The 11,097-nt window shown below is 48.8% G+C and overlaps 1 protein-coding gene across 3 annotated transcripts in view; it reads right to left on the bottom strand.

The window, feature by feature from the left end:
* Mvb12b (multivesicular body subunit 12B) overlaps positions 1 to 11,097 on the bottom strand; it is a 150,668-nt gene that overhangs the window by 89,090 nt on the left and 50,481 nt on the right. For all 3 annotated transcript variants that reach the window (XM_050161746.1, XM_050161744.1, XM_050161745.1), the window contains exons 5-6: positions 6,282 to 6,411; positions 3,369 to 3,491 (exon numbers count right to left, since the gene is read on the bottom strand). In XM_050161746.1, the coding sequence (XP_050017703.1) occupies positions 3,369 to 3,491; positions 6,282 to 6,411 (253 nt within the window). The remainder of the gene's footprint in view (positions 1 to 3,368; positions 3,492 to 6,281; positions 6,412 to 11,097) is intronic.

The raw sequence follows: 11,097 nt of genomic DNA, 5'->3' as shown, positions 1-11,097 counted from the left end.
ACACACACACACACACACACACACACACACACTCTACCTCTGGGTTGGGTCTTCTGGCCTTTGCTATGGACCATGTGACCTTTGGGAGGTCCTTCTTCGCACCCACTGCCTGTTCCCACGGGTGCAGCGACTGTGGAGTTATACAGGCCTGACCCTATCTTTGGGCACACCTGCTTTCCTTGGTGACTGTGACATCTGTGGGCTTGATAAGCATGACTCTGACATCTTTATCAAGCTTCTGATTCCACTGCTCAGCAAACTGACCCAGGCAACACACTCTCCACCATGGATCCCTGGAGCTTCTCAAATCTTGGTCTGGGCAGCCACAGAGCTCACCTTCCCCACAGTCACACAGACCCCATGTGTGAGAGGCGTGGGCGCTTTGTCTGAAGGTGAGTTCACTATTGGCATCTGTGCTCTCAGGTGTCAGCCCAGAGCAGAACAGGAAGCATCCCTGCTCACTGCCCAGAGGGAGATGCAAGGCTCCAGGTCCTGGACAAAGTGGCTTGCCCTAGAGACCTAAGCAGAAGTTTGCGGGTGAAACCAGGCTCACTGTACAGAGGGTGAATTCTGCCAAGCCATTTAATGCTGCCTTTGACACAATTTCCACTGCATTCAATGATCAATTAGTTGGACATAGCCAACCAGAATGCTAGCTACCCTGAGAGCTCCTTTCCAGAAGGCAGGGAGGAGGCTCCGGATCGAGTCTCATCAAGAGCGCCCTGCAGCAGTGGGAAGGCGCAGGCTCAAAAGAGAAAGCAAGCCACGCGGCTGCGATGAGGAAGGTGACGGCCGTCACCTGTGAAAAGGTCAGCAAATGCCCCTTTTGTCTGAGGTAAAGCTGGAAATGACAGCTCTCCGAAAAGCGGCTGGGAAGGCTTTAAACCCCAGTGTTGGCAGAGCTCATGTTCTTGGCTTGAGATTTCCAGGCTCAGGAGACAGCTTGTCTGCCACCCCCTCCATCTCCTTCTGGCTCGTGGCTCCCTCCCAGCATGCTTCCTGCCACCTTCTAGGTGGCCAGTAGAGGGCACCCCCCACCACGCTCCTGGCAGCCATGCTTTGGTGCCTGGATCAGGTGTCCCCACACAAAGACCAGGGAAGTACCTGATATTTACGATTTTCCGCTCCATGGGAAAATCATGAGCATGCTATATATGCGATGATGTCACCTACATAACAGTACACAGGGGAAGGAGCTCAAAGGAAATGTACCAAAAGGTTATGAGAATTTGCTCACTGAAAACAGGTTTTGTTTTTCCATTATTTTCTATATTTTGCCAATTTCCCACAAGCATTTATTGCTCTTATGATTGAAAAACTCTGCAGTGCTCATGGATGGAGAGTCACGGGGAGGTGTAGCCACACGGGGTCCTCCCTGTTAGAGAAGCATGTGCAGTGACCATGAGAGTGGGGGACTGCTCACCAGTGTGACTTCAGCACAGGCAGCCCAGAGGGGTGCAAGACACAGGAAGGCACTGCCCTGTGACCACATGAGGAGGGAACAGGAAGGAAGTGTGGGGTACTAGTCTGACTTAACTCTGGAGCCCGGAGCTGGACAGGGCGACTGAAAGTCGCAGGGGTGGGGGTGGGGGTGCAGCCTATGGGGAGCTGAGTCTTCAGTTACTGTGAAGCTGTCGCTCCTTACAGAGACCCAGCATCTGGAGGAACAAATTAGCATGCCCAACCCTTCCTGTCTTCAATAGAAAATTGAAGTAACTAGAAATTCTTTTCAAAAAACAAAACAAAACAAAGATGCTGGATAGGAAAGAATAAAATCCCCAAGTCAATTCATGAAAGATAAAACACCGAACCCAGATGACTTAAGAGGCTCACGCAGGCATGCACACTGCCTGTAAATCAACACCCAGGCAGAGAGGAGAGCTGAGAGAAACACAGCAGCATTTGCATACAGGAGGAGATCCTCCTGAAGGCTGGCTGACTTAACTCAGCCAAATTAGAATACATTTTATATTGACTATTTTGACATTTGTTTTATTTGGCAAGTAAAATAGAACTGATCCAATTTCCTTGCAGCCATTGTAAACCATAAACTGTGCACCAAGGTCATAAAACATAAGCCTTAGAAGCACTGCGTTGGGTTACACCACCCTGCAACTCCACCAGCTCCTAGAGCCGCCTGCTGTGGCGTAGGTAACCTGGTTCTCTTGTGACAGGCAAGCTCAGAAAAGCCTTGTTTCTTCTGGGACAGTAGGGACCCTGTACAGTACGTTTTTTGTCAACTCAACACAAACTAGGATCATTAGGAAAGAAGGAACCTCCACTGAGAAAATGCTTCCATCAGATTGGCCTGTATGCAAGTCTGTGTGGGCATTTTCTTGATTCATCAGTTTCTGCGCTGTCTTCCCGCAATGATGGACTGCAGCAGGAACGTATAGCCAAGTAAGCAGTCTTCTCCAGGTTGCTTTTGGTCAGTGTTTTGTTTTGTTTTGTTTTGTTTTTCCCACACTAAACAGGAAACAAATCAGAGTGGCTTCATTCCATGCAACAGGAATTAGCAACTGCCTGAGGTAATGCCCATTTCTGGGTCCTTCCAGACCACTTGTATCTTTAGGGACTGGCTCTATTTACTCAAGGCAATTGAGTCGCAAGGGCTTTGCGTCCTCTGCAGTTAACCCAAACCTGAGCTGACCATGAGCACCAGAAATTAATCTAAGTTGACCTCACTAGCACAAGTGATGACCTGAAATGATGTTGGCAGAATGAATTATTATGACAATGAATATACCCTCCCCAAAACTTGCTACTTTCTAAAGACTTCTAGTTCGTAGCCCCTGGAAAGAACAAATGTCACGGGCAGCTGACTAGTCCTGCTGGGTTTCCGATGAGTGGCTGGCACAGCTGAGAGAGAATTCTGCCCTCTGGAAACCAGGGCCCTGGTCACCTGGCCTGCACACAAACCAGTGTGTCTCTAAGTTTACTCGAATGGCAAGACAGTTTTTGTGTTTTTGTTTTATTTGGTTTGGTTTTTGAGACAGGGTCTCAATATGGAGCCTTGGCTGGTCTTGCTATGTAGACCAGGCTGGCCTCGAACTCACAACCAGTCTGCCTCTGCTCTCTTCCTCTGAATGCTGGGATTAAGGGTGAGAGACACAATACCTGGTTTGGCCAACCAAGTTTGAGCCACACCTCCTGCTGTGTTGGTAACCTGTAGTGTGCCCACGATATAGAACATTGAGAAGCCTTTCCACACGTGGAACATTCAGGTTTCTGACCGGGACTTCCTAAGGCCCAAGTCCAGTCTTCTGAAAATCTTCAGCAAATGTTAAGCGGGTGTCATCTAAACTGCATGGCTTGGCAGGACCTAAGGCCATGGAGGTGCACGTGTGAATCTCACAACAAAGCCTCACCTGGGAAGGTTTGGGGCTGGGGTGGAAGCGGCTGACGACTGTGAAGGCGTGGTGGGTTGAGATGAGTCGTGGTTTCTTGGCACTCTGCCCATGCGATACCAGATACCCATGCTGTTCAGTTCCCTGCAGGAGAAAAGAAAAACCTTCAAAGTGCTGCTGAGCCACAGAGCCAACTCTACCTCATTAGGAGTGATCGCAAACCCCAGAGAGGCCACTCTCACCATGTAAGCCAGGCCCCATCATCTCCCTTCAGGCCTTGGGTGCCACAGCCAGAGCCTAGCATGACTGCAGCTGAGCCATCAGACAAGGTTGTGATGTGGCCGTCTTTACCACCTGAGCATCCTGCCTGACTTGCCGGCATGTCTGCACTCTTTGTTTTCCCATCCCACTGGTCTCAAGCACTCTATGCGGTTAGGGTGAGGCAGTTGGGGAAGGGCCTGGCAGACACAGGCCTGATTTCTAAGCATGAGAAAGATTCTTCTTCAAATCCACACAATACTTCCTAATGTCAGGATTTGGCCCCTCAATGCAGGGGGTCATTGTGTGTGGCCTCACTCCAAGGTCGGTTGGGAAGATGGCTTCAAATCCTCAAACCGGAGGCTCACAGCCCACAAAACAGGTACAACCAAGAGTAGATGCACACATTCTGTGGTGTTGACAGCAACAGTGGCCGTGCCCCATGCTGCACACCTGTGAAGCGAATGAGGCAAGCTCACCCTTGGCAATGAGACGGAATGATTTCTGCCACATGCAAGTCCTCTCTGCTGCCCCCAAACGGTGTCTGTGGGACTAGAAGCCAAGGGGTAGCATCTCTTCCAAAAATAAAAGACATTTATCCTGTGGGTCTTGGGTGTAGCCTGGGGGCTATTCTAAACCAGACTTTGCCTTATCCAAAGAGCGAGCCCAGCTGCAGTACCACCAAGTCCATCCATCGCCACCTGGCTGCAGGCTGCCTGATTCAGAGGAGGCGGTGTCTTTCCCAGTCTGAGCTTTCTGCCTCTCGGAGCACAAGTTCAGGCCCTTGTCATGTGGCACTCAGATTAAGTGACTTTGGTACTGAATCCTCAATTCACTTCTCTTCTTAAAATCATGCTATGTCTTCCAGGAGAGTATGTTATCCTCCAAGATGAAATAAAAATTGTACCTCAACAGTTTAAAAAATTATACCAGGAAGATGATTCTAGTTTTGTGTATCAAGATAAGTACTTATTTTAAAAAATCCATTCTTCAGAATTGTTTAAAACAGTTAAAATTGCATCTCTTAGAAATAGTATTGTAGGCAGCTGGAGAGATGGCTCAGTGGTTAAGAGCACCGGCTGTTCTCCCAGAGGACCTAGGTTCAATTCCCAGCACCCATATGACAGCTCACAACTGTCTTAAAACTCCAGTTCCAGAGGATCTGATATCTTCACATCAATGCACATAAAATAAAGTTAAATAAATTATTAAAAAATAGTGTTGTGATGAGAGATGTAAACAACAGATGCAATACACTTTAACAGTGCAGTGGTTGGCTGTGCTGTGTGTGCTGCATGTGTAACTGCTTCCAAACCCTGTAACCTTCTTGCACAGTTAGTTTAACTCAGGATGCAAAACAGGATTTGCAGGCATGGGAGCTTTTCCTTTATTTGTTCATTTTTGGTGCAGGGGATGGAGCTGAGTTTTGCGTACCCCAAGCATGGGCTCTACCACTAATGCCCAGACCAAACCCATCTTGAAGTACATGAATCCACAGTGGAAGAGGTTAAAGCAACCTCAGCTACAAGAACCTAGTCTCAACCCCTTGAGTGCAATAAGCATCCATTTTCTTCAGTTCATCCAGCCCCGCCCCAACCCCACCTACCCAACCTTTTACCTCCTGCACATTTTGACAGCTATCCTACTTCACTGTTCTTCCTTAAGCTCTGCTGAAGCAGTCTGTCCTTCTAGCTCAGGTGATGGAATGACCTTTCCCAGATGACAGTGCCCAGGTAGGGGTGCACCTGATGGTGGGTAGATGGATCAAGCCCAAGGGAACCACAGGAAGGTGGACCTGCTCCTGAAGGGCAGCTGGCCAAAGGACAGCAGTGCCATGTCTCCATAGAGGAACAGGTGTCAGGTGGGGTCCCACCAGAGGACTGAGAGGGCAGGAAATGAGGTGTTCTCATCCTCTGAGTTCCTACTTCTGCCTGCCGAAGCCTGGCAGTAATGCCAGCCAAAAAATGTTCCCTCTTGTTTAAGTCACTCTGGGTGGGACTTCCTGTCACTCAGGTGCATGGGGGCCCAAAGTGAAGTGCTGGGATTTGCCTGCACTTGGAGTTTACAGTGCAGCTTTGGAGCCAGGCCCCGCTCATTCTGAGGCTGCAAATGACCAGGACCTGCGTGCCCACAGGTGGGCCCCTGTCCCCAGGACGTGCCACACTCACTCCCACTCTGCTCATCACCTGCCTTCCCTTCACAGCTGGTCCTCCTATCTCCGAGGTCTTTGCTTAGTAGCCCGCCTCCTGTCGCAAATGGCACAGCCCCAGCTCACCCCCAGTTACATCCCCCACGGTCTGAGACGACCTTGTCTGTTTCCATGCTCACTGCTCACCTCTCTTCAGAACAGCCTCTCTGTGAGGGCAGGACCTTTGTCATTCTCTCCCACACAGGAGCTGTCCAGTGGCACAAAAATGCTAGCCATAAAATGCCCCACGCTGATAAGCAGTGTGAGGAGGTGAGGCCCACAGCGGCGCTGACGGCAGCATGCAGAGGGGCTTGAAAGGTGACTGTACAGGAAACAGAAGGCCCTAGGGTGGAACTACACTGTTAGCTGAGGCAGACTGAGGTCAGAGTCAGTGATGAGCACCAACTCTGAGAGCCATGGATTATGGCTGAGCCTTGTGAGTACTCCCAGGGGAGGGAGATCCGTGTGGAAATACTGTTGAGACTTACCCAATAAATGTGTACTGGGGAGGGGCCTGCTTGGTCCGGCCCATGATGCGAATGTCACAAATGGCAGCTTCAGTTGAATCCCGGGGAATAAACTTAATGCACAGCCTCTTCTTCCTGAAGGCCACCTCCTCTAAGGAAAGGACAACAGAAAGGTGTGAGTCTGATACAGATGCCACCTCCTCTCCGCTTTGGGAAGCAGAAGGGATGGGTCATCCTTGTCCTGGAAGAAGGGCTAAGCTCCAACCCTGCCTTTCTTGAGGCTCCTAAGGGCAGGCGATGACAACAGAGTATACCAGTCACCCTGCCCTGTGTGCAGGGCTGACCCCAGACACATTGGCCAGGGAAGAGCACCCAGATCTGCTGTCATGGTCCCACAGCCGCAGCCCATGGATGCCCCCCCATGGCAAGGCTCCTTTTTTTTTTTCACTTTCTACTACAGAAATCTTCAAGTACACCCCAAGGGGTGCGAGCTGCAGGGCAGAGCTGCCTGCTCCTGCTCAGCACACTCCTCTAATTTTTCTGTCTGGATATATGGAACAAACCCCCAACACTAGGTCATATTGCCCAGCCCCACCCGGGAAGGCGTGGCTGTCATGTCCCTGCCATTTCCACCCAAAACAAAGAAACTCCTGAACTCATAGTCTGAATTCCAGTTTCTTCACCACGACACAATGCCCTGCCCTGCCCTGCCCTGCCCTGCCTCACTCCACATCTGCTCTGCAGTGGGCTGGCATGTCCCTTGGGTCCCTTTTACTCTATAACCACCCCTCCCTGCTCCTTGGTGCTCTGTGACAGAGAGGCAGGAAAAAAAAAAAGCAGTTGTTTTGCCTCCGTCCAGCAGCACATTAGAGCTGGCTGGCTTTGGTCCAGGTTCAGACCTTTCTGGAAGGCAGTTCATGTGTGAGCTCCCAGGACCACTTGTGTCCCACAGCGCTGGCCTAAGACCTGGATCACAACACTCCCGTGCACGGCCCTGGCTGTGGTTTTTCAGGGTGCTTGTAGCTAAGAGCCACACCTTGGTTCTGGGTTTCAAAACAGCAATTCTCCAGAGTCTGCCATTCCTTCTGCACTGATGAGCTCAAGTTCCATCTAAAGCCTAACTCCTCTTCCCCAGCCTTTGTCATCTAAGGCAGACTGTGAGCAGGGGTGAGTGCCAGTGTGGCTCTCTTCTGTCACTTGTCCAGCCTGCTCGCGGTGTGCTGGGCTCTAGCGATGGATGGCGCTGCCCACTGAGGCAGCAGTGCGGCTTATCTGAGGTTCTGAACGTTTCCCAACAGTCCATGAGTCTTCCAGTTGGATTTGTGGGTTTTTTTTTAAATTTTTAAGACATTTTTTAAAATTAACATATAATTATATCATTTTCCCCTTTCCCTTTCCCCCCTCTAGTCCTCCCATACATATCCCCTCTCTCGTAAATTCATAACCCCTGACATTATTCTTTAATTGTTGCTGTATATATTCCTAAATATATAGCTACGACCTGTTAGTCTGTATGTTTTCTGTGCACGATTTCAGGGCCCACCATTTGGAGATGCCCTCTCTGGGGAAGACTATTTTTTCCACTCTGAGCACCCAGTTGCCTGTAGTGGGTTTTGTTTGTGACAGGGTCTCATTATGTACCCTAGTAGATCAGTCTCAGACTTGTAATCCTCCTGCCTCAGTCTCATATCTGGCTCCATCAGTAGGATCTGGGTTGGAATCCCAGACCTGCCATTGCTGGCACTGGCACCTCAGAAGTCACTTAAACCCTGAGCCTCAGTTCTGCCATCTGTAAAAGGGACCTGGTGGAAGCCCACTCAGGCGGCATGTGGGTAGATGTCGTGTGGTAACATGATTTCTTGGCCAGTTCTAGGCACGTGATAAGTGTTCAATAAAGAACAGCTAGGAGTGATGGGCAAGGCAGCCCAGTGTGCATTTAACATCTGGGCTTGGGGCTGACCCTCAGGTTGTAGAATCTGTGACCATTTAGACATGGTCTGTTGCAGGTAGAGAGGGGAACAGCGGTTCTGCAGGCCTGGTAGAATCAGCAGTACTGTTTGGTCTTTGTTATGTTTTGGGGAAATGTGGCTATCTTTTTAAAAAGCCAGGTTGAGTCAGGTAGTTGTGGCTGGTAGCACACACCTTTTTAACTCAGTAGACAGGGGCAGGCAGACCTCTGAGTTCGAGTCCAGTCTGATCCAGGATAGTCAGGGCTACAAAGAGAAACCCTGTCTCAAAAAGCAAACAAACAAACAAGCAAACAAAAGGTCAGGCTGAAATGCCCAAATCCTGTGTTCCTTCCTAGAAATAAAAGCAAAGGGCTACATCCTCAACCACGTATCTTAAAGCTGTAGAACTGTCTGTAACCCACAGAGCAAACATTCTCAAAGCAGCAGCGGCATCCTGGAGGAAGGGGGTGCCACAGCAACCCTGCACCTAACACCATCAGCTACTAAGTTAAAGCCCTGAAGATGTACTACAGATCTTCCCTGAGGTAAACGGTACTCTGCTAGCCTTTGCCACAGCTTGGCTCCAGTCTCCATCTGCAGCCAGCTAAGTCAAGGACGGATCCACTCACTCATTACACATGCGTAAGCAGGCCTCATTTTAAGTAAACATATTATACATAGTCAATAGAAATGTGTTCAGTCATGCTAATGAACACAGGGAGAGTACACAGCACTTTACTAAAGCAAACAGTCCTCCGGTGTTTAAGTGCTGTATGGACTGCAACAGGCTATATTTTAAATTAATTACAGGAGTCTCATCTTTTTGGCTGACTTCGTGAAATCAAGGCTTTAAGTACTCTCAGGAGATAATTGGGCTGACCATGAGGTTCTCTGTCCCCAGGAAGTCTTTGAGAAATGGGCCCATGACCACAGGTGTGCTTAGACACCTGACGGAGAGCACAGGACCCTCCGGAGAACAGAAGATGCAAACACGGGGACTGAACTCCCAGTCAGAACCAATGGGCGCCCCGCAGCGGAAATGCAGAATGGGAAATCCCTGTGGCTATGCCATCGCCATGCAATTACATCAAATACATCAATTAGCTGTCAAAATGAACATCAAGAAAATGTTTAAGACTTTGAAAACCTTAGGAAGAAAACAGAGCAGGAATGAATACAAACCAACAAGGTCATTTTATTTTGTAAGCAGAGAATTCACCTAAGAAGAGGCAAAGTTAGCAAACATTTACAAAAGCACCCAGGCTTGCTAATAAATAGCGAACTACAAATTAAATACAATTTAAACAGTGAAACAAAGAGGAGGGCTGCACTGGTGGGCCTGGGGAAAGGAAGCCCTTGCTGCTGCCGACACTGAGATACCCCATGGAGGTCATACAGTTGGCAAGTCCAGCTAGAAAGAGATCTGTATGCTCCAACAATATTACAGGGCAGAGACCCTCTTGGCCTGACAAATGGGTAAACTGAGTTAGGAGTCTAAGAGGACCTGCTTGGGGTTCCACAAGCACAAGCAGCAGGCCAGATGGAACATGAGGACACCGCAGAGACTAGAGTCCAGGGCTGGTTCCAACAGAGGACTCAGAGGCGGACAGGGCCGTTCCTTCAGTTTCCTGCTTGGTCTCTGGATTCAGGTCCTCTTGTCTGTGCAGCAAGCACTTTATCCACTGGGTCATTTCCCAAGTTTGACATGACTATGTGTAGGAACTACCAGAAACAGGCAGAGCTATGCAGAAAGCACAGGCTGGTGGGGGCAGGGAGGCGAGGGCTGGAAATCAATGTCTCCATGACATCGGTGTCTGCTTTGAGGACAGCTGCGGTGACAAAAAGACTATAATGGCGGGTACACGAGTGTGAATATTCCAAGAAGCACTAGATTGTGCTCTTTAAATGGGTGAATTACATGGTATTTGAATTGTATCTTAAACCATTATAAAAAAAAAATTTCCTGGGCTGGAGAGATGGCTCAGCAGTTAAGAGCATTGTCTGCTCTTCCAAAGGTCCTGAGTTCAATTCCCAGCAACTACATGGTGGCTCACAACCATCTGTAATGGGGTCTGGTGCCCTCTTCTGGCTTGCAGGCATACACACAGACAGAATATTGTATACATAATAAATTAAAAAATAATTTCCTGATACCTAGACAATCTGTATGTGCAAGATGCTTAGTACATGTGTGTATACATGTATTTGTCCATGCAGCATGTGTGTATGCGCATCTGCATGTGTATGTATGTATGTGTGTGCATGTGTATCTATGTGCATATGTGTGCATGCATGTGCATTTGTATATGCATGTGCATATGCACATGATTATAGGCATGCATTTACGTGTACTGTGTGCATATGTTAGCATATATGTATCCATGTGTATTTATGCATGTGTATGTTTGCATGTCTATATGCACATGCATGCATATGTATGTGTGTGTTTGTATGTGGGTGTGTTCTTGCATTTGGCTAAGAGGCAGTCACTGTGCCTTTCTTTTCTCATATTCAAAACAGGCCTAACATCCATCTCTACAGAGGTCTCGTAAAGATAAAATGACATCATGAGAGTGAAGCATTCATCATGGGGCCTTACATGAAACATAGCAAATACATGTCCTAAATCATTATGTTCCTGTGATAAAATGCCTGACCAAAGGCAACCTGTGGAAGAGTAGGTTTATTTGGCTTACACTCAGGCTATCACTGAGGGGAAGCCAAGGCAGGAACTCAAGTCATGTCACATCCAGTCGAGAGCAGAGAAACAAGCTTCCTCCAAGTTTACAGTCAGCTGCCCCCCCTGCACCCTCACACAGCCCAGGGCCTCCTGCCCAGCGAAGGGTGCCACCCACAGTGGGTTGGGTCAGTTAACAATCATGACAACC

The sequence above is a fragment of the Alexandromys fortis genome, unplaced genomic scaffold, assembly GCF_014885135.2.
Source record: "Alexandromys fortis isolate MF-2015 unplaced genomic scaffold, M_Fortis_MF-2015_v1.1 scaffold_74, whole genome shotgun sequence".
NCBI lineage: Eukaryota > Metazoa > Chordata > Mammalia > Rodentia > Cricetidae > Alexandromys > Alexandromys fortis.
Note: the sequence above shows the minus strand (reverse complement) of the source record. Positions and strands in the feature narration are given on the sequence as shown.